At 43.3% G+C, this 24434-nt stretch overlaps 1 protein-coding gene across 1 annotated transcript in view; it reads left to right on the top strand.

Moving 5' to 3' along the window:
* LOC140468981 (NT-3 growth factor receptor-like) overlaps window positions 1-24434 on the top strand; it is a 758188-nt gene that overhangs the window by 660104 nt on the left and 73650 nt on the right. Inside the window, exons 13-14 of the mRNA XM_072565139.1 lie at window positions 16058-16188; window positions 17997-18169. Of these exons, the coding sequence (XP_072421240.1) occupies window positions 16058-16188; window positions 17997-18169 (304 nt within the window). The remainder of the gene's footprint in view (window positions 1-16057; window positions 16189-17996; window positions 18170-24434) is intronic.

Here is a 24434-nt window from a genome sequence, read left to right as displayed (position 1 = left end):
TTTGGCCCCCTTATTTAAGAAAGAATGCAAATACATTCGAAGCACATGAGAGAAGGTTCATTCAATTGAAATCTGGTGTGGCTGCATTATCTGATGAGGAAAGGTTGGACAGGTTGAGCCTGATTCCATTGGCATTTAGAAGAATAAGAGATAGTCTGACATCATAGAATCCCTACACTGTGGAAAACGGCCCTTTGCTCCAACAAGTCAACAGCGACCCTTCAAAGAGTATCCCACCCAAACCCATTCCGCATTACTCTACATATACCCCTGACTAATGCACCTAACCTACACTTCCCTGAACACTATGGGCAATTTACTACAGCCAATTCACCTAACCTGCATATCTTTTTGATTGTGGGAGGGAACCCACATAGACACAGGGAGAACGTGCAAACTCCACACAGACAGTTGCCCAAGGCTGGAATCGAACCCAGGTCCCTGGTGCTCTGAGGCAGCAGTACTAACCACTGTGCCACCTGATAGAAGAATGCAAGGTCCTGAGGGGAGTTGGTAGGTGCTGAAAGGAAGTTTTGTCTTATGGGAGAGACCACGCTCAGGGAACATAAAATATAATTAAGGGGTCCTGCCTTTGGAATGGAAATTAGGAGAATGTTCTTTTCCTCGAAACATTATTTGCTGTCTCAAAGATCATTGATCAGTGTCTAGCAAAAGTTTGGGGGCAGTTTGTTTACTGCTCAGAGTGAAGCACCAGCAATTCATTGGTTCCAGCTCACAATTGTTTTTATACACTCTCCGATGTGGCTGTCTTGCCAAGGATAGCAGTTACTGCTTATCCCTTGTTGTCTGTGAGAAGGTGCTGGTCAGTCATCTTCTTGAACAGTTGAAGTTCAAGTGAATGAAAGTGTTGTTTTTCGGTTTTGTTTGAGTTTGGTAGCCCTGACAGAGCCATGTGATTTCTTCGATTTATTTTCATGTTGGCATCATGAGCGAAGCTAGGATTGTTGCCCATCACTAATTGCCATTAAGTTTCTGGCTCACTAGATCATTTTCCAGGGCAGTTAAGTGTCAACTATGTGTGGGTCAAACCAGATGAGAGCATCAGTGCACCAGGTGAGTTTGAATGATAGTTGTCATGATCACCATTACTTATACCAAGTTTGTAGTCCAAATGTATAAATTGAATTCAAATTTTATCAGCTGGTCTGGTGACATTGAAACCCTTAACACATAGGCTTCTGGATTATTAGTCACATGACATTACTATTTCCCAGTGTGTAATTGAAATATTCAATATGGGGCAATTAGAGTCATAGAGATGTACATCACAGAAACAGACCCTTTGCTCCAATTTGTCCATGCTGACCAGATATCCCAACCCAATCTAATCCCACCTGCCAGCACCCGGCCCATATCCCTCCAAATCCTTCCTATTCATATACCCATCCAGATGCTTTTTAAATGTTGCAATTGTCCTAGCTTCCACCACTTCTTCTGGCAGCTCATTCCATACACGTACCACCATCTGTGTGAAAATGTTGCCCCTTAGGTCCTGTTTATATCTTTCCCCTCTCACCCTAAACCTATGCCCTCTAGTTTGGGGCTCCCCAACCCGGGAAAAGACTTTGCTTATTCATCCTATCCATGACCCTCATGATTTTGTAAACCTCTATAAGGTCACCCCTCAGCCTCCGACGCTCCAGAGGAAACAGCCCCAGCCTATTCAACCTCTCCCTACAGCTCAAATCCTCCAACCCTGGCAACATCCTTGTAAATCCTTTCTGAATCCTTTCAAATTTCATAACATCTTTCCGATAGGAAGGAGACCAGAACTGCATGCAATATTCCAACAGTGACCTAACCAATGTCCTGTACAGCTGCAACATGACCTCCCAACTCCTGTACTCAATACTCTGACCAATAAAGGAAAGCATACAAAACACCTTCTTCACTATCCTATCTACCTGCGACTCCAGTATAAAGGAGCACTCCAAAGTCTCTTTGTTCAGCGACACTCCCTAGGACATTACCAGTAAGTGTGCAAGTCCTGCTTTCCCAAAATGCAGCACCTCACATTTATCTAAACTAAACTCCATGGCACTTCTCAGCCCATTGGCCCATCTGGTCAAGATCCCATTGTAATCTGAGGTAATCTTCTTCACTGTCCACTACACCTCCAATTTTGGTGTCATCTGCAAACTTACTAACTATACCTCTTATGCTCACATTCAAATCATTTATATAAATGGTGAAAACTAGTGAATGCAGCACCGATCCTGTGGCACTCCACTGGTCACAGGCCTCCAGTCTGAAAAACAACCCTCCACCACCACCCTCTATCTCCTACTTTTGAGCCAGTTTTGTGTCCAAATGGCTAGTTCTCCCTGTATTCCATGAGATCTAACCTTGCCAACCAGTCTTCTATGGGGAACCATTCTGTACGCCCTCATCAATCTTCTTTATTACTTCCTCAAAAAACTCAATCAAGTTTGTGAGACATGATTTGCCACACACAAAGTCATGTCGACTATCCCTAATCAGTCCTTTCCTTTCCAAGTACATGTAAATCCTGTCCCTCAGGATTCCCTCCAACAACTTGCCCACCCCTGATATCAGGCTCACTAGTCTATAGTTCCCTGGTTTGTCCTTTCCACCTTCTTAAACAGTGGCACCATGTTAGCCAACCTCCAGTCTTCCGGCACCTCACCTGTGACTATCAATGATACAAATATCTCAGTAAGAGGCCCAGCAATCACTTCCCTAGCTTCCCACAGAGTTTGAGGGTAAATCTGATCAGGTCCTGGGGATTTATCCACTTTTATGCACTTCAAGACATCCAGCACTTCCTCCTCTGTAATATGGACATTTTGCAAGGTGTCACCATCTATTTCCCTACAGTCTATAATTTCCGTGGCCTTTTGCACAGAAATTACTGATGCAAAATACTCATTTAGTATCTCCCTCATCTTTTGCAGCTCCATACAAAGGCTGCCTTGCTGATCTTTGAAGGGCCCTATTCTCTCCCTCATTACCCTTTTGTCCTTAATGTATATGTATAAACCCTTTGTATTCTCCTTAACTCTATTTGCCAAAGCTATCTCATGTCCCCGTTTTGCCCTCCTGATTTTCCTCTAAAGTATACTCCTACTTTCTTTATACTCTTCTAAGGATTCACTTGATCTATCTTGTCTATACCTGACACATGCTTCCTTCTTTTTCTTAACCCAACCCTCAATTTCTTTAGTCATCCAGCATTCCCTATATCTACCAGCCTTCCCTTTCACCCTGACAGGAATATACTTTCTCTGGACTCTTGTTATCTCATTTCTGAAGGCTTCCCATTTTCCACCCGTCCCTTTACCTGCAAACATCTGCCCCCAATCAGCTTTTGAAAGTTCTTGCCTAATACCATCAAAATTGGCCTTCCTCTAATTTAGAACTTCAACTTTTAGATCTGGTCTATCTTTTTCCATCATTATTTTAAAACTAATAGAATTATGGTTGCTGGCCCCAAAGTGCTCCCACACTGACACCTCAGTCACCTGCCCTGCCTTATTTCCCAAGAGTAGGTCCAGTTTTGCACCTTCTCTTGTAGGTACATCCACATACTGAATCAGAAAATTTTCTTGTACATACTTAATAAATTCATCTCCAGCTAAACCCTTATGGGAGCTAAACTAAGGCAGTCCCAGTTTATGTTTGGATAGTTAAAAATCCCCTCCCATAACCACCCTATTATTCTTACAGATAACTGAGATCTCCTGACAAATTTGTTTCTCAATTTCCCTCTGACTATTAGGGTTGTCTGAGAATATATTGCCATTCGGAACTCTAAGAGTTTTATCTTATAAAATTAGGGGCCACTGCCCCTGCTATTATATGGACTTGGAAAGTTCATCCTTTTTCGTAAAATGCAAGGAAGACAACAAATGCGGGAAACTATGAAGACAAAAAGCTCTGGAGAAATCCAGCAGGAGAAATCATCCCTGGAGAGAGAAACAGTTAGCACTTACTGAGTCCAGTATGACTCTGCTTTGGAACTTCTAGGTTCTGAAGGGAAGTGATCACAGACTTGAAATATTCACTCCATTTCTTTCTTCAAAGACACTGCCAGGTCTGCTGAGATTCTCCAGCAATTTCAGTTTGCAGATCGGATCTCCAGCATCCACTTTTTTGTGCTTTTATTAGCTTCAGGGTGTATTCAGCGTTTGAAATTTGAAAAGCCAGTTAGCAAAAGACTGCACACAACAGCATACTATGGAGATTATGTACATGATGTGTGGGCGTCGGATGCCTGCAGGTGGATGGGGGTGTAACTGAAACAAACTCTTTTTTTTGACATTACAATCATCCCTTGATATACGGGGGAAGGTAACATTTTGTTTTCTATTTAATTAAATTATTTGTCATTAATATTGCTGTCACATACTCTTCATTCCTAGCACACTGTGTCAGCTGAAAGGTTTTAATTAATCCAACAGGTTTATGTGACATGTGGCATTTTACTTGATTTGTCTGACAGTGCTGAAGACTCCTATTGTGGGGAACATCGGTATTATAGAGAATGAATTCTGTGGTGTGAGCAGATGCTAGTATATTAGAAATAGCAGCTAATAGGAGTACCTGCTGCAGTTCAACAAGGGGAAAATGTTTGAATACTTCCAAAAGATTCAGGGATGACATTCAATGTCTGGTGTGCTGTTCCAATATGCTAAAGCTGTATTGATCTAGCTACTTATCGCATTCACCAGAGAGAGTCAAAACAGAGCTGAACACAGAACAAAGGTATGTTTGATGGCAGAATTCTGCTGAGTTAGATTTCCATATGCTCCTCGCCAGCCTCCTTAAACTTCAGGACATCTAAAACTCTGCTGCCCATATCTAATTTCTATCAAGAACCATTCTGGCAATGCCCTTGTACATGTTGTCCCATACTGACTCCCCATCTTGCAATAACTCAAACATTCTCATCTGTGAGTTCAAATCTCTTCCCAGCCTCCCCTATGTCTGCAGCCTTCCTTAACTCTATGACCCTCTAAGGTTTCAACTTTCCATCAATTCGGGCTACTTTTGCATTCCCAGTTTTCAGATTGTCTCCATTGGCGATCATTTTGTTAACTGTCTAATGCCTAAACATCACAATTTTGTGTGTGTGTGCACGCGCGCGTGTGTGTGTCTGTGTGTATGTGTGTTCATGTGTGTGTGTGTATGTATGTGTGTGTCTGTGTGTGTGTGTATGTCTGTGTATGTATGTGCATGTGTGTGTGTCTCAGTTAGTGAAAAGCCCTCTGCAAACCGTAAATATTAAGCCATTCAGAACATCTGACATTTTAGTCAAATATTTATTATATAGCACTGAAGGGGGCCATTCAGTCTATCAAGTCAATGTTCTTTTTTTGAAATACAAACCCATGAGTTTCCGGCTTCTTTCCAATGTTGCGGCAAATCTTTCTCCTTCAAGTAATTTCTTTTTGAAAGCTTATTTCATTTGATATCCTTGTAACTACTTTGTTGTTTATAAGATTGGAAAATTTCTCTTGCTGGGCAAACAGAGGTGCAAAGTGCTTTGTTACATTTCAGCAATGCTTTGTGCCTTTAACAATAGATCATCATTTTGGGTTTTCATTGGTCTCAGCAATCATCTGACTATCCAATTACTGTTAAAGTGCTGATGGAAGACCTTTGATTTGCTTTTGATGTTAGCTGAACTCAGGAGAGTTTCCTCATTTTGCTAATTCTCTTGTCATTCTCACTGTCCTCTGGGTTAATAACAGGAGAGAACTCTTCAGTGTACATTGTAAGGCCAATGCCTCATCACGGATCTCTTTTCACACTATAGAGAAACAGAAAGGATTTTTTAAAATGAAACCTGAGAGAGAATATCCTTCCACACAACCAAGGGCTGTAGAGTTAGAGGAGGCTACAAACCTAGGAAGACATGAGGCTGCAAAGAGTGTTAAAATGTGAATAAGTGGGTAGTTGTGTGCATGGTGGTCGGGTGAATAGTGGGAGTGATGCAGACTGAGTAGACATTGTACGTGTTTCATAGTGCTGAGCAAGGGTGATGTGTGTGTGCATATGTGTGTGTAATTGATTGCGTGGGCTTCAGTGTATATTTTTAAATCTCTTCTCTGTAACCAACTACTCCACAAATATGGTGCCACCTGGATCTTCCCATTGATCTTAACATTCCTCTGACTCTAATCTCTTTTATATTCATCTCATTCTTCACATACCTTTGGCAGCCAATGCACTAGCTTTCTCTCCCTCCCTAAATGCCTCTGTATCTCAATGTGTATTTTCCCTTAAGACCTGAGCCCTTCGACCAAGCTCCCATCCAATGTCTTATCCTTTACCTTAGTGAAACTTTCCTCTCAGGAAATTGCCTGCAAAATTGATCTATATTAAAGCTCCATGTTCTGTCTGGCCTATTGGGCTGTTCAGTTGTCTGATTTGTTCAGAATGTCACTGTTATTGTGTTTGTGCGATTGCTATGTGTATGAAAATGCATGCTTACCTGTGATTGTGATATACTTCTGTGTGTGTTTACTTGAATCTCGCTGAATTTATTCCACTCAATTTCACATTCTTTGGCATCACAAATAAAAAAAGAGGATGAAGAGCAGCCATGTAATGAATTTTCTGTTACTAGAACCAATTTTGAGTGTGCACAGACCCCATGAGGTATCCACAACATTGGCATGTAGGTATTGGGTGAAGTAAATTCTGTTCCTATTTGTTTAAGTTTCCAGCAGTAGATATGTCTGAGTTTCTGATTTCATTTCAGACATACGTGAGTGTCTTTGAAACGCTGAATGTTGTAAATTCCAAGGATATAACAGTGTGCAGAAACACACCTACCAGGATGCAACTGTGGCTCAGTGGTGAGCACTGCTGCCTCACAGCACAGGGACCTAGGTTCAATTCCACCTTGGGTGACTCTCTGTGTTGAGTTTGCATATTCTCCCCACATCTGAGTAGGTATGCTCTGGTTTCCTCTAACAATTTAAAGATATGCAGCTTAGGTGGATTGACCATGCTAAATTGTTCAGGCCAGGTGAGTTAGCCATGAGAAATGCAGAGTTACAGGGAAAGGGTAGGTCTGGATGGGATGCTTTTTAGAGGAACAGTGCAGGTTGAATGGCCTGCTTTCACACTGTAAGGATTCTAACATCCGAACCTCAAGTCAGGGCAGTAATGGTAGTGGGTTTAATTATGTAAGTCTGTTTGCTATTGATGCTCAATTTATCTGATTATTTAAGCCTGAACTCAGAGTGAAAAGTAATCAAGCTGTAGAAAGAACCTGAAGCCAGAACAGTGGAGTGGATAAAACATACTGCATAAAATTGATATACACATAAGGACTAATGTCCTTTCTGCATACCTCTAACAAAAAAAAATCCATATCGCTTTTGTTAGTCAAAAAGCATAGAACATTGAACATAGAATATTACAGTGCAGTACAGGCCCTTCAGCCCTCGATGTTGCGCCCACCTGTGAAACCAATCTGAAGCCTATCTAACCTACACTATTCCATTCTCATTCATATGCCTATCCAATGACTATTTAAATGCCCTTAATTTTGGCAAGTCTCCTACTATTGCATTTAGCCATTTACAACACAGTCGAGTTCAGAGGTCAGTTCCTTGAAATAGATTCATTCTTTTCATGTACTACCTATAATGATTGCAATGAGGTCAGCCAGGTTGAACTCATAGAATGTGAGTTCCCTGATTGGGGCTGTTAACCTGGTCCAATAAGGGAGCCCTGGCTGACTGATATAAACAGAAGCATCGCCCTTTGATGTGAAGGGCACAGCTTGTCACTGGCCACTCAGGTGTTTCCTTTCTTCCTGGTGGTGGAAACCAAATAAAGGTTCATACACCTTATGTCTTTCACTGTGTCTCACACCTGCATACACGCAAAATGGGTGCTGGGGAAAAAAATAAGCACTACCGCAGTTCGGCGGCAGTGTGGGGATTAAAATAAATAAATAAACAGGAGCGTCAAAGGTTCTGTTCATTCTGAGAGCCGGCTCTGAGGGAGCTGGATCAGTGTCAAGGACTCTCCACAGTAAATAAAGGGTGACTTGGTGACAGGATACCGGCCTCAGTGGAGTTAATTCACGACTGACCATCATCTTACACAACTTGCTCTGCTTCTTGTCTTCAAGTTAGAAATAAAAGAACTGCATTCGTAAAGCTCCTTCCACATCCTCAGTCGTCCCAAAGCAAATAGGTGCTTTTTGAAATGAGGCAATGCAAGGCTCTGTATTTTATCCAGGCCATGTGCTGGCTGAGAAATCATTTCATTACTATTGTGCTGTTATGAAATCAATTGATACTTAATATTGCTTTGAAGCGATGTGTTTTGAAAGAGTTGTGATAAACTGATCTATTACAAGTTCTATGTGGATCTGAACTTTTTTGGAAAAAAAAGTTGCTGAACTGCATGTGGGCATTGACATCCTTACTTTACATAGTTTCTTGGAAATCAGGTTACTTGTGATAATTGCTTGCTTTGTTAACGATCAAGGCTTGTTTGGATAGTGTAGGCATGGAGAGTATTTGATTTTTGTTTTGGAATTAGTTGGAACGCAGCCAGCTGAAGAGGAAGCAGCTTCCCATTCAGTTCTCCTGTTTCTGAACCACTTTTGCTGTGAAATCAGGTTGGAACCCAACTGCTCTTCACGAAGAATAACTGAAAGAACTTCTCAACATTATACTTCCTCAGTAAGATATGTCTACAAAGACCCTAGAGACAACTATATGTGATTAGTGACTTGCCTACATAGATCAAAAAGCTTTGTAACATTGGGTACCTTATCCTTTTACCTGCAAAAATAATTACCATTAGCCACAAAGTTTTTTTTTAATGAATGATCGACAGAGACTTTTTTTACCGTTTCCTGAAGAGGTAAAAGAGATTTAGATTATCTGGAGAGATAGAAATTCAATTCCATATTCAGAATTGTTTGTGTTAATCGGGTCTGCGTCTTGATTGAATGGTTTTCTTTCCAAATATTGGTCATTTTGTGTTCATTAAAGAAATCCCGGGAGACAAATCTTTGCATTCTGAGCCCATTCCAAAGCACATTTTTAATTGTCCCTACTGGGAACTGGATCAAACAATTAAACTTATGTTCTGACCCATCGAATGGTGGGATTAGGAAAATAGCTTTGTACTCGCATCCCTGTCCTAAGACTGGTCACATGGGTGTTCAGGTCTTGTGTAGGTTGTAGAAGGAGAGGAATAAGGGAGTAATTGGGTAACAAGGTACTACTGTAATACAGTGGAAGAACTCTCGACATCCTGGGACACCACCAGCGTGGACAACTGCCCCATAGTTTAAGAGATTGTCCCTTATTTTGCCTTTCCTTGACCATTCAGTCAGTAATCTCTGGGCCAGCTTGTGGAAGATTGACTCTGTCAATCTTCTCTTCACATTTTGTTTGTCTTCTGACCACATGCCGTGTCTCCCCCGAAACATTCTTATTGTGACTAATACCCAAAATTGAACACAAAGACATCCACTTGGGCCAAAACCCAGGCATTGGCCTCCATTCCATGTTGGCAATCTGGAAGTGGCTGTGTAAATGGTCGCTATTGTTGCTGCATGAATCTCCACCACAGCTCATCATGGTGTAAGCACCATCTGAGTTGTCGTCACCAGCTTCTTTCCTACTCGCATCTGCAGTCTGAAGCCAGACTTCCATGAGGATAGCAGGCAATTCCAGCCTCTAAACCACCTGGGACAATCCACTCACTGGGGCAACCAATCAGGGAAAGGTCATTCCCATAAGTAGAATGAAAGAAAATGAAGAGGACCTGTTCCTCAATCACAGGCCAGTATTTTCCAGTGCTTGTTACTGATAGGGTCAATGATGATGTCTGGGTTCAAGACCCAACAGCTCCAGAGGTGTATGATAAAATCTCTAAACAGGTTGATTTAAGTACCTTTGCCCAGCCTGAGACCAGGAGGCTTTTTGCTGGATCTGGGAGCTCTGTCTACATGGTCTAGAATTGCATTGTCATTGGACATGAATGGGTCTGAGGAGAGGATTGGAGGCAGCTCCAACAAAATGCTCTGTGATTGTCTACTGCATTATCCCTTTGGTTCACAATATTTCCCCCATTTGGTCATGTTGTCTATAGTTTGAATAGATGCTTCCTGCCCTTTACCGTGGTCGAATTAATGAAGATCTTGCTTTCTCTGTAGCCTCAATAGTCTCTGAATGTTGTAATTCCATCAGAAGTTGTCTTCTTAAGCTTCTAATTTGCCCTGTTATCACTTTTTACTTCTGTCTTTGTGACGTTCCTTAGACTCATGGTGCACACCCATAGCTATGCTTAATCTGAGCTGCAAGTATTTACTTCTAGAGTTCTCAGCCAGTAAACTACTTATTGCTACTTAAGAGCTTTTAACTTTACCTAACAAGTCTTCAGTGTCTAATCACTTTGGCTGAACCTTGATAAGAATCACTCCTACAGACCAACATCACCATGTATTCCAATGCATGTAGTTTCTAACTCGCATTCACTGCTGCACATCTCTTACCAGGTCTGAAACGTTTTCTATTGTTGATTGTAGATTCTGCCTTTTGTTGAATCTTACATCAAGGTTTGCTTCTTCAGGGCCCTTGAATATTCAGCTCTCACTGCTGCTGGTGTTTTGCTGGAGCAGCCTTTTTAAATCTGTAGATGAAATTCTGAAGATCTCCATGGGATAGGGACAGTGGGGCTGCCGAAAGTATGGTTCCGCACCGTGGGCCAATCTGCAGTGGGGAGAGGGGAGGCTTCAGTATAATCCACATTAAATGTGCCACATCATCCTGGTGCACTGTGACCTGCAACAAGTAATGAGGCAAGGTGCTGAATGCTGAGGATGGGTTGGCAAGGCGGGTGGGGGGTGGTAGGGAAATAAGATTAGTCTTCAGAGAAGGAGGAGGACACTGGGGATGAGGAAGCTCTCCTTCTTCATGAGAGAGCTCAGCTGCGTGCACATTATGAGCCAGACAGGAGCTGAATGATCTCCATTTCCACTCATGAGAGCTGGCTGTAGAAGACCATCATGGAGTGTTCGATTGTCACTGGCCATGATGCCAGATCTGCAGCTTCTGTCTGCTTTGTGTCTGGCTGTAAATAAAAGCCCATGTTGGAATTTTCTGATTGCGGGTGTGATGCTGGGCAATGACAAACTCGGGGTCTGTCGTGGGCACTTTGGTGGTGATTTAGAGAGGGTGCTTAGACAGGATGTAGCTAAGGACAGATAATCTGCGTGGCCTAGTAATTACACAGTGACTGAGGTGACAGTGTGGGCTCTGTGCTGTGACTGGCCTGGCTTTATGGTTTTGTCCCATGACATTGCCGGTGAGAGGCAACACCAGATTGCCAACACTTGTCTGTGTGAACAGCAATCTGTTAAAGAGTACACCAGGGATGGGGCTAGAATCAGATGAGAGGAAAGAGAGTGGGCTAGGATAGGTAGTTAATGAGGCAGGTTTGGTAAACTATGACAAAATATTCTTGCAAGGCCTCATGACAAAACTATTCTCCAAAAATCTCAACATAACTGATACTAAGCCAAAAACTGTCAGATTTATCCTTATGTGGAACATCTTGAAGTTATTCCTTCTGCATCCAAAGCTGCCTCCCCCCGACTCAATTCCATATCGGATAGTGCTTAATGCATATCTCAGCATTAACCCTTTCACACCCGAACATCCTTATTTTCTTGGAAGTAACCAATTAGGAAGATGTTTCCAGGAGACCTGTCCAATTAACATAGAACATAGGACAAAGAACATTACAGTGCAGTGCAGGTCCTCGACATTGCACCAACCTGTGAAACCAAACTGAAGCCCATCTAACCTGTACTATTTCATTATCATCCTTATGCCCATCCAATGACCATTTAAATGCCCTTAATGTTGGTGACTCTACTACAGTTGCAGGTAGGGCATTCCATGCCGCTACCACTCTCTGAGTAAAGACACTACCTCTCCCATCTGTTCTGGATCTATCTTCCCTCAATTTAAAGCTATGTCAAGTTATGCTGACCATCCCATTTGAGGAAAAAGGCTCCCACTGTCCACTCTATCAAATCTCTGATTATCTTATGTATCTCAATTGTCACCTCTCAACCTTCTTCTCTGTTACAAAAAAACAGTCTTACGTTCCTCAGGCTTTCCTCATAAAACCTTCCCTCCATACCAGGCAACATCCTAGTAAATCTCCTCTGAACCCTTCCAAAGCTTCCACATCCTTCCTATAATGCGGTCACCAGAACTGTGAGCAATGCTCCAAGTGTGGCCAGCTTTGTACAGCTGCAGCATGACCTCATGGCTTCGAAACACAATCCCTCTACCAATTAAGGATGGAAAACAATAGGAAGGCCCATGGCCATGACTGGGATCCCCACTGGAAGAAGGAGATGCTGCACAGGAAGGCGGGTGACCGTGAAAGCGCCTGAAGATGGTGGTGTCCCTGAAAGAATTTGCAAGCTGTACAAGAGAAGGGAGGATGAATGTCAGACCAGATCAGGGAGAAGGATATCCCCTGTACAGCTTCTGACTCCCACAGCTTCAGGCTGGATGAGTGGGGAGGTGGTGGGGTGGCATCTGGCATCAGGAAGGTCCCAGCAGCATTTACCTACTTTACCCACTATTTGAGCCTAAAGTGACTCAAATCCAATAGTAGCAAACTGCAGATGCTGGAACCCCAAAATAAAAACTGAAAATGCTCAAAGTGCTCAGCAGGTTTTGAGGGACAGCAGAGTGAGACAAGGACAGAAGGAAGGTCTGGGATTGGGTGGAAGACAAGCGAGATTTCAGGCTGTCATACCTGCTCCATTTCAATAATCACAGGAATATTGCAGCACAGAAGGAGACCATTTGGCCCATTGTGTTTTGTTACCTTTTCATGGCTTTTCCCCATTTGCAACCCTAGGTACATCATCTATTTCTTAATTTCCTTTCTTGCCTGATTCCCATTGATCTTAGAACCTACTCTCCTGTCATTCATTCTCTCCTATCTTACACCATAACTCCTTTCCTGAAATACTTATTCTGTGAAGAGTGCCCAGAAATGGATACATACTGGGGAGTCACCCCGACATGAGTATCTGTAACTGTCCTTGTGATCCTGTCCTGTTTAATGGTAATTCATTAATATTTGTTGTCTTCATTCTTTCACCGATCTCTGTAATGGTGCTGGATTGCTTATGTCTGTGGCTGGAGCCAGAAAGTCAAATGACTAACTGCACACTCAGAGGCCTCCAAAAGATGTGAGTTCTTTGTAAATGCAGCACAAAAAATATAAGTTCTGCAAATAAAATGTTTCGATTTTGAACTGCATCGCTTTGCGATATGGACGTAAAGCAGCTCCATCCAAACATACGAGTTCTCAATTCTGCAGGACTGGGAAAATTCAGCTTATCATCTTCAACAACAAATTGTAGATTATAGTCTATAAATGAGACAGTAGGTTCCTAATCTGAGATAAGGGGTCCCATCACTCCTTCCATCTCTTGCCCCCACTCCCAATCTCCACTCCGCACACTCCTCCTCTTTGTATATACAGGTCATTCTGCTATAACATATGTTTTGCCAGCGCAAATTGGCTATAACACAATTTACAAATTGTGGATGTTGTTTGGATAATGCAAACTTTCTACTGAAAGGGAATATTTTCTATTAGCGATCTTCTACAGCAGGATTATCGATAGTGGCTTTCCATAGACTGATTTCCTATATCGTGAGGTCACAGAGGAGCATAATTGTCACGTTATAGCAGTCCGACCTGCCTTCACTTTCAAACTGACTGTATTGTGTGAGAAATCAGCAGCTTTTACAATATTGGCAGGAAGGAGACATCTTTGGTATGGAGCTAAACTGCAGAGAAAAGAAAATTGATTCAGTTGGACGTCATCAGTTAAATAACTCTGAGCTGGTGTGGGAAAAGTCCTTTTGTATTAGTGTGGAATTGAAAGAGCTAATCCAAGCAGGAACCAGTAATCAAGATCAGAGTAGCTGTTTCTCCCTGGCTGTCGGATACAGATCCATTGCCAATGATCGAGTGGCTCTGCATGTAAAGTATGGCTTGACAATAGCAGAGACCATCTCAGGATTCCCAGGCCATTTCTCTTCATATCCTTTCACTTGTGTCAGGTCAATCCCCACTTAACTCTCTGGCTGCCCATATAGATTCCCAGTTTTCACGAGGTGTGCTTGCTAGCAGACTGTCTGTGTGATTGAGTCTCTGTGGGGTTGTTGTCCTTACACACATATGTTGTCTGGAACCTTGCATCCACGTGACTGCTCTGAGAGGCTCTGCTGTGTTTATTGCTGTATATTTAACAAAGCATTTTACAGCCCGAGAGGTCACGGCGCTCTGTATCTGTGTTTCATGTAGCATTAACATTCTTTCAGATTGTCACACCAGAATTGGCAGGAACTTTTCAGTTTGTTGAACTCCAGCATCATACATTTGACAAACCAAAGAGAGTTGAGTCTCTGTTGTTTCTGTTGGTTTTTCTGTTATCCCCCAACTTATTTAATATTTCCAGCACTGCAATTGCTTCTGCTGTTTCTTTTGGGGTATGTTTCCCCTTCCCATACACATACACAGCATGGAATCTGTCCATAAAATAGCAGCATTATTCCTTACTGTCAGGTTTAGTGGATTGATACTCTCTTCCAACTTCGTCTGTCAGGGAGAAGGTACAGAAGATTGAACACACATATCAACAAATTCAAGAACAGCTTCTTCCCTGTTGTTATCAAACTGCTGAATGGACCTCTCTAATTTCAAATCTAATGTTGACGTTGCTTTTGTGCATCTACTACGCAGTCATCATCTTGTATGCCTCAGTCTGTCCAAGCACCCTATGATCTGTATGTCTTTGTTTGTTATGATCTACCTTTACTGCTCACAACACAAAACTTTTCACTGTACTTATATACATGGGACAACAATAAATCAAACCAAATCAAATCAAATGACAGATCTTGATTTCAGCCAAAACGAACCTGAGATTAAACTTAGCAACTCGCTCCATTTGGTCCCAGGAAAGATTTCTTCCAATGGTCAACCTTAGCACAAGTACATTTGAGGATTTAAAAAGTAATTTTCTACTGTAACTCAATCTGCAAAGATTGCATTTGGAGTGTGGTCCTTCTTACAATTAGGTATCCACACTTTTCTCTTCACAGATGGCTCTTGTGTATTTCCAATATAATCTGCCCTTAATTCCGGCTTTCCACGACTTACAATTTCCCAATTCTTTAAACTTTCTATGATAGTATCATTGGTGACCTGCCTATCAGAGGCTGACACACACTGCCGATCCTATGTTTGAGTTCATCAAGAGTAGAAAGAATGCCTCTGGTTTGTTCCATTTGCCTTTCTCACTATTAAAACATGGTGATAGGTTGCAGATTTAGTCTTGCCCCTTCGCTGATTCATACATGTGCCATCTGCCTGCCAGCCTGAGTGCCTAATCTTTGTTAGTGAGCCCATCACAGCCGAGTCCAATTCTGCTTCTTGTTTGACAGCAACATGCTTTCTGTCAGGGATCAGACAGTGATCAGGAAAAGGAACCTTTCTAACGGACGGTAGGGATCAGGAGGAGAAATCACAGTCTCCCAAACTCAAGCAAATAATGCTGGAAGTGCTCAGCAGGTCTATCTTTGTAGAGAGGAATAGAGTGACACTTCAGAGACAAAGACCTTCCTCAGAATTCGGATTTATTTTATTGGTGAATTGATCTGCTTAACCAGGCCTGTTTGCCCTGGGGTTACTCGTGGTTGGACGAGACAGTTCCCCTAGTAATTGGCAGCAGCGTACACCCCCCCCCCCCCCCCACCGCCAAACCCCCCACTTCCACACCACCCCCCAACCCCCCACTTCCACACCACCCCCAAGCCTTACTCCTTTCAACTTCATTTATAAAAAGCTTTTGCCAGGTAATAGAGAATTCATTTCATACTGTATAAGGCCTACAGGTGCTGAATGGGGACCATCTGAATCTGTACCTAACCTGCTGTGTTTGGTTGAATCTCACACATTCACTGATTTGGTCATTTTGCTCTCACAGACGTCCAACACATCAAAAGGAGGGACATCGTTTTGAAACGAGAGCTGGGTGAAGGAGCTTTCGGGAAAGTTTTCTTGGCCGAATGTTACAATTTGAGCCCAACCAAGGACAAGATGCTGGTGGCAGTTAAGGTGAGTGCATCATCTGCGCTGAAGATGACATTGAATTCTCCTGCTCATTGTAAAATCCTGTCATTGTTTGTTGCAGAATAGCTTTTAATCCTTATTGTACTTAGCTATCCAAGTGCTGAATATGAACTGGTTAGCTTGATGACTTAAGCTAAGATCTAATATCGAACTCTGGTCAAATCTCCAGAGCAGAATGGGGGGCCAGAGCCTGGGGCAATTCGAACTCTGCAGTGGTGGGAGGTTGACGGTCTATGGACTGCAAACAGCTTTGGCTGTAGGTCCTGGCCTCGCCTTGTTTGACCAGAGTTGGATAACTTACCTCAGCCGCTTGAAGTCAAAGAGATTCACCCAGAAGGACCCAATACTAGCACGGTCTGTGTCACCTCACATAGCACTAGTGTCCATTGAACGCACTGTCTATTCATCTGATAAGATGGAATTCATTGCTAGCTCCTTGGTGTGACCTTTTGAAAGATACAGCTACCACTTTGAAGGACTCAGCTTTTGGCATGCTTGCATTGAGGATAGGAGTTGGGATGTCTTGTTATGGTAAGGCCACATTTGGAGTACTGCATGCTATCCTGATTGCCCTACTATAGAAAAGATATTATTAAGCTATAAAGAGTGCATAAAAATTTACAAGGATGCTACTTGGACTGAAAGTTTGAATTATGAAAGGCATGATCGGCTAGGACTCTTTCCCTGGAGAGTAAGAGACCAAGGGGGGGACATTTAGTCATTTACAAATTCTTGAGAAACATAGATAGCCAATAGCTTTCCCCATGTAGCTGAAGTCTAAAACTAGAAGGCACAGGTTTAAAGTGAGAAGGGAAAGATACAAAAGGGTCCAGAGGGCAATTTTTTCACACAAAGGGTAGTGAGTGTCTGGAGTGAGCTGCCAGAGGTACTGGTGGAGGGGAGTGTAATTTTGTCGTTTAACAATTTGGAATGATACATGGATGGGATAGGTCTAGAGGGATATCAACCAAATGCAGGTAAATGGGACTAGATTAATTGTGAAAACTGAGTGGCATGTACAAGTTCAGCCAAAGGGCCTGTTTCCATGCTGTAAACCTCTGTGACTCTATAACGTGTGGACTGATATTGGGAGAAGTTTAGTCATGGCATTTATAACCTCCTACCTTTCACTTTAAGCAAGCACATCCTGAAATTTCTTTGTGTAAGGCTGTTTAAATTATATCATTGCATTTTGAGAACTTCGCCCAAACCTGTTTAGAGCACCACCGAATAAAGAAGGTGGCCCTTTTGTCAGTACTGCTTTTGCTTGCTCCTTGGAGAAGCTATGCAATTAAACCCACTCCTGTGATCTTTTTTCTGGCCCTGCAATTGATTCCTTTTCAAACAAATATCCGGTGCACTTTTGAAAAGTAGTATTGAATCTGCCACTAACATCATTCCATGCAGTGCACCCAGTACACATTGCATCAAAAGAAAAATTTATCCCATCTTGAGTGATTTTGCAAACTGTCTTTAATCAGTGTCCTGACTATTCTATCAAGCACCCTGGGTCTGAGCATCAATATTAAATCTCCTCTTTCCTTTCTGCATTCTAATGCGAACAATCCCAACTTCCACAATCTCTTCTTAGTTCAAGTTCCTCAATGTCAGTTTCATTCTAACAAAACCTCTGTTGCTCCCTTTCCAAAGCCTCGATATCCTTTCTGAAGTGTGCGGCTCAGATTGGACACGGTACTCCCGCTGAGGCCCACACACTGGTTACAATGGTTTACATAGCATCCTTGCTCAAGGATGATCATGCCAGTGTAACTGTGACCCTCCTCACTCTGCAGACTCTGAAAGACGCCACCGTCTCAGCACGGAAAGACTTCCAACGAGAAGCTGAGCTCCTGACCAATCTTCGGCATGAGCACATTGTGAAATTCTATGGTGTCTGTGTTGATGGCGATCCCCTCATCATGGTTTTTGAATACATGAAGAATGGAGACTTGAACAAGTTCCTGAGGTAAGTGCATTATCCACAAGTTGTTAGAGCTACAATGATGCATGACAAATAAAAGATAGGAAAGTATAGCTTCAGGCAGTTTTGAGAGTCGCTAATTTAAATCTTGTGTTCCATTTAAATTCTTAATTGTAATATTCAAGATTAGATAATGGGTTTTAATTTAATTGCAAAATATACAGATGGAACTAGGTACCATAATAATTTCATTGATGTAAATGTAATTTGGGTGTCTCTGACCAGAGATTTAACTGTTTTTCCATGATAATTTGCTGAGCATTTTCGTTGCATGTATGAGACTCTTACATATGAATGGAGAATGGTTTTTATTCCAAGTGTCTGACTGACATGTTTCCCACAATGAGGGATAATGGAGTGATGTAAACTAAATAAAAGCCTTAACATTCATCCAACACGTGCTTTGTCCAACAGGCTCATAGTGCAGTCAGTTTATAATCTCTATCCAGTTATATTGTGGTCAGTTTACAGTCACTGCCTAGTTATCTTTGTTGTTTCTCTTTATTCATTCAAGGGGTGAGGGTGTCGCTGAATAGGCAGCATTTATTGCCCATCCCTATTTGCCCAGAGGGTAGTTAAGAGTTAACCACATTGCTGTGAGTCTGAAGTGACATGGAAGCTGACCAAGTAAGGAAGGCAGTTTCCTTCCCTAAAGGACATGAGGGAACCAGATGGGTTCTTCTGACAATCAGCAATGGATTCATGTCATCATTAGACTCTTAGTTCCAGATATTTACCATCTTATGGTCTGTTTAGGGTCAGTTCACACTTACTGTCCAGTCAGTTTATGATCAGTAAAAAGGTATGAGAACTGTGGCAGAAGTTGTCATTCTGCTAAGGATTCTAATCAGCAGACACCGCTGGCTGGCACAAAGTGTCAAAGATTTGAGTTTAAATCGACAAAAATTAACGTTTGTGTGGCAATGTGTTTGTCCAAAATCCTCCTGTTCCTGCAAAGAGGAAGAATGATATCTCAGGGCCTTCATTTTGTGCCCACCCCCCAGCTTCGCTCAGCACATTAGCTTCCACACGCACTGCTTGTTGAGACCATGGTAATTATATTGGAACCTAATCAAAGTGATAGGGCCCCATCAGTCCAAATACCCGATATGTCCCATTTGAAATTGTTTTTTATTCATTCATGGCATGAGGGCGTTACTGGATGGGCCAGCATTTATTGCCCATCCCTCGTTGCCCAGAAGGCAGTTGAGAGCCAACCATATTGCTCTGGAGTCACATGTAGTCCAGACCAGGTAAGGATGGCAGTTTCCTTCCCTCAAAGACATTAGTGAACCAGATGGGCTTTTCTGAACAATCAATTCATGGTCATCATTAGATGATTGTTTCCAGATATTTATTGAACAAATTCCACCATCTGCTGTGGCAGGATTTGAACCCAGGTCCCTAGAATATTACCTGAGTCTCTGATTAACAGTCCAGCGAGAATACCACTAGGCCATTGTCTCCTCTGTGGGCTGTCTCAGCTGCATAACGGATAACAACACTAAATCTTCAACCAGCAGAGGCAGCATGTGCTAAGTGTGGTGCTACCCTTTTTATTTACTTTTCATTGTATATAAGGAATTAAAAATCCCCTAACCTCCGTGCCTGTGATTGTATCAGGAACACCACGCACGTACATCTCGGAATTGATTTTGAACACCCAATGTAAGCAACTGAGGAAATTGGTTTAAAAATAGGGGCAAAATTGGAACATTGTACATTTTGCATAAAGCAGCAGAGCCGAGTAATTTAATTTCTGCTTGCATTGAATGTTAAATTTGTTTGCGGTGCAGCTAAGCATAAATATCAACTAAATTTTCCCTAACACTTATTATGTCTTTACTGTGGGTTTGATGAAGTTTGACAGCAACTACAGAGTGTCTCAGCACCAACATCTGCTCAGCAAGGAAATGTTCCAGGAGTACGTTACTTCATTTTATGTTTAAATTTATTTTCACTTTATTATGGCATGGGGTGGCTTTCATCTGCTGTATTGGAATGCACTGGAGGAGATTTACCATTGCTGAGGTGCTGCATTGTGAATGTGTTCAGCTGTGTATTATAGAGTCATAGAGTCATAGAGATGTACAGCATGGAAGCAGACCCTTCGGTCCAACCCACCCATGCTGACCAGATATCCCAACCCAATCTAGTCCAACCTGCCAGCACCCAGCCCATATCCCTCCAAACCCTTCCTATTCATATACCCATCCAAATGCCTCTTAAATGTTGCAATTGTACCAGCCTCCAACACTTCCTCTGGCAGCTCATTCCATACACGTACCACCCTCTGTGTGAAAAAGTTGCCTCTTAGGTCTCTTTTATATCTTTCCCATCTCACCTTAAACCTATGCCCTCTAGTTCTGGACTCCCCCACCCCAGGGAAAAGACTTTGTCTATTTATCCTATCCATGCCCCTCATGATTTTATAAACATCTATAAAGTCACCCCTCAGCCTCCGAACACTCCGGGGAAAACAGCCCCAGCCTGTTCAGCCTCTCCTTATAGCTCAAATCCTCCAACCCTGGCAACATCCTTGTAAATCTTTTCTGAACACTTTCAAGTTTCACACCATCCTTCCGATGGGGAAAAGCTGTTGGCTATCTACCTTATCTGTGCTTCTGATGATTTTATAGATCTCTATAAGGTCACCTCTCAGTCTCTCACACTCCAGGGAAAAAAGTCCCGGCCTATTCAGCCTCTCCTTACAACACAAACCTTCCAGTCCAGGTAGCATCCTGGTAAATCTCTTTTGCATTCTTTCTAGTTTAACAATGTCCTTTCAATACTCGGGTGACCAGAACTGCATGCATAACTTCAAATGTGGCCTGTTGTTTCCAATGTTCAGGAATTGTCAGGAAAAGAACTTTTGCAATAGAATATAATTTTCAGTGCTCTCCACCTATTGGGCCAGATGATCAGTATCATGGAAATTAATGGCATTCAGGGGAACAATTAAGTAATTTTATTTAATTTCTAAGAAATGCAAATAAATTAAGGAACTAAACATGGATGGCAGATGGATTTTAATATTGATAAATGTGAGATAATCAACACTGAAATAGCTAAATTCTTCTTAGACTGATAAACAGTGGACCTGAGATCATACCCACCAGCCAGTGTACCCTAAAGTAGATCTAGACAAGCATCAGAGTAGCAAATGTTAATTAACTCCACGTCATCGGATCCACGCTGAACATAAAGTGGATCTTTTACATAACAACAACTCATTTTTTATGGTGTCATTCATGGAATAAAATACACTAGGATACTTCACCAGGAGTTCTATTGGACAAAATTTGACACCAGGCCACCTTTGGTTTATTAGTTCAGATGACCGAGAGTTTGGTCAAAGAGGTAGATTTTAAGATGTGTCTTAAAGGAGGAAAAGGATGTAGAGATGTGGGGTGAGAATTTCCGAGCTTCGGGATTTCAGCTCACTGGCACCTGCAGCAATCGGAATGTGGTTAAGACTGCTTCTGAATCCAGATTGAAAGGAACAAAGAAGGTTCTGAGGGTTGCAAAGCTGAAAGAGGTTGCAGAGCTAGGGAGAGGTGAGAACAGGGAGGGATTTGAAAACAGGTATGAAAGTTTTAAAGTTAGTGTCGCTTAATCAGAAGCTAATGCAGATCAGTGAGTGGGGACTCAGGGGTGAACTGGATGTGGTGCAGCTTAGGAGATAGGTAGCAGTCTATTGAAGGATACTAAGCCTACGGAAAGTGCAACGATTATCCAGGGAGCTTCCATATGTCAAGTGTATTTTTCAGCAGTCTCAGGTTCAGCAGCTCATCTCTCCATTAGATAATCTATGTGGTTGACCCTTGGGGGACAGGGATACACTCTCATGATCTGGCTAATGACTTCAGTGAGGAATCTCCCAACAGAGGCACTAGTGAGGCACAGTTGGAGTCAGTTGGAGCCTGAACTGCTAGCTCAGAGCTAGCCATCAATGGAGTCAGCAGGAGGTTCGATTGCCTTAGTCTGCAGCCACCCTTCAGCAAGTCCCAGCAAGGCTCCACTGGGCTGTCAATGGTAGTCTGTGCTCGGCAAAACATGGTGCTGCAGGGAGGACTGAAGCTGATGGCATCAATGGAAGATGAGAAGGTGCAGCCAAGTGCAACTGCTGGGGCCTGCTTGACAATACAATGATGTCCCAATCCCAGCATACTTCACCCGAGAGGTCTGCTCACAGCATTGAATCCTTCTTACGGCAATCCCTGTGAGTGCTGCTGGGATCTCTATGGTTCGAAAAGCTTCAGTGATGAATTGGTCACATCTACTGGCCCACTCTCCAGCATTCACTTTTTGTTGAAGAATCCAAAGTGGGCTGTGGGAATGAGAAACCATAAAGCGCACAAATTAGACAGTCAAGTTCACCAGGCGGAGATGGATACTGCACATGCTGAAATGAGGCTGGGAGCGAGGGGGAATTGAATGTTGGGGTTGATTGATGCTGGTGTCCTGGAGATGTTCTCTGAAGCGCTCTGCAAGAAGGTGTCCAGTCTCCCCAATGTAGAGGAGATCGCTTTGGGAGCAACGGATACAGTAAATGACACATGTGGAGGCACAGATGAAACCTTGATGGATGTGGAAGACTTCTCTGGGGACTTGGATGGAGGTGAGGGGGGAGGTGTGGGCACGGATTTTGCAATTCCTGCGGTAGCAGGGGAAGGTGCCGGGAGGGGAGGGTGGGTTGTTGGGGGCGTGGACCTGATCAGGTAGTCACGGAGGGAACAGTCTTTGTGGAAAGCGGGTAGGGGTGGGGTGGGAAATATATCTCTGGTGGTGGGGTCCATTTGAAGATGGCGGAAATGCCGGCTGATTATGTGATTTATGTGGAGGTTGGTGCGGTGGAAGGTGAGGACCAGGGGGGTTCTGTCTTTGTTGCAGTTGGAGAGCAGAGGTGCGGGACGTGGATGAGCTGCATTGGAGGGCATCTCCAACCAAGTGGGAGGGAAAATTGCGGTCTTTAAAGAAGGAGGTCGTCTGGTGTGTTTCATGGTGGAGCTTGTCCTGGAAGCAGATGCAGCAGAGGCGGAGGAATTGGGAATACGGGATAGCATTTTTGCAGGAGGTAGGGTGGGAGGAGGTGTAATCCAGGTAGCTGTGAGAGTCAGTGGGTTTGTCAGAGGAAGGTCTGCAGCTGTGCTATGTCTGGCATTCCTCGAGGCATAACAGATGTTGTGAGCTTGGCACGGGTGGTTCATAAAACAAGCTGATCCAAATTCATAAAAAAATGTCAGTGTTGAGTCGGTCAGGTGAATCTAGGTTCAGGATGGAATGTGTTCAACCTCCTCATGGGAGCACGAAGTGGCACCAATGCAGTCATCAATGTAGCAGAGGAAAAGGCAGGGAATGGTGTCGGTGTAACTGCGGAAGATGGACTGTTCTGCTTAGCCCAATATTAATGCTCTTATGCTGAAACCTACCCCTATCCGCTTTCCACAAAGACCGTTCCCTCCGTGACTACCTAGTCAGGTCCACGCCATCTAACAACCCACCCTACCCTCCCGGCACCTTCTCCTGCCATTGCAGGAATTGCAAAATCCATGCCCACACCTCCCCCCCCCTCACCTCTGTCAAAGTTTCACTTGCACTTCCACCAATGTAATTTCTTGTACCCATTGCTCCTGATGTGGCCTCCTCTACATTAGGGAGACTGGACGCCTTCTTGCAGAGCGCTTCAGAGAACATCTCTGGGACACCCGCACCAATCAGCCCCACTGCCCCGTGGCCAAACATTTCAATTCCCCCTCCCGCTCTGCCGAGGACATGCAGGTCCTGGGCCTCCTCCATCGTCACTCCCTCACCACCTGACACCCGAAGGAAGAATGCCTCATCTTCCGCCTCAGGACTCTCCAACCCCAGCGTGTCAATGTGGACTTCACCAGTTTTCTGATTTCCCCTCCCCCCACAGTTCCAACATTCCAGCTCAGCACTACCGTCATGCCCTATTCTACCTGTCAATCTTCCTTCCCACCTATCCGCTCCACACTCCTCTCTGGTCTATCAACTTTGCCCCCATTTCCATCCACCTATTGCACTCTCAGCTACCTTCTCCCCAGCCCCACCCCCCTTCCCATTTATCTTTCTATCCCCACGGCTCCCAGCCTCATTCCCGATGAAGGGCTTGTGCCCAAAACATCGATTTTCCTGCTCCTCGGATGCTGCCTGACCTGCTGTGCTTTTCCAGCACCACTCTAATCTGGAGTCAGGTTCACTAATCAGCATTGCCCCAGAATTGCAG

The sequence above is a fragment of the Chiloscyllium punctatum genome, chromosome 48 (genome assembly GCF_047496795.1).
Source record: "Chiloscyllium punctatum isolate Juve2018m chromosome 48, sChiPun1.3, whole genome shotgun sequence".
Classification (NCBI taxonomy): Eukaryota; Metazoa; Chordata; class Chondrichthyes; order Orectolobiformes; family Hemiscylliidae; genus Chiloscyllium; species Chiloscyllium punctatum.
Note: the sequence above shows the minus strand (reverse complement) of the source record. Positions and strands in the feature narration are given on the sequence as shown.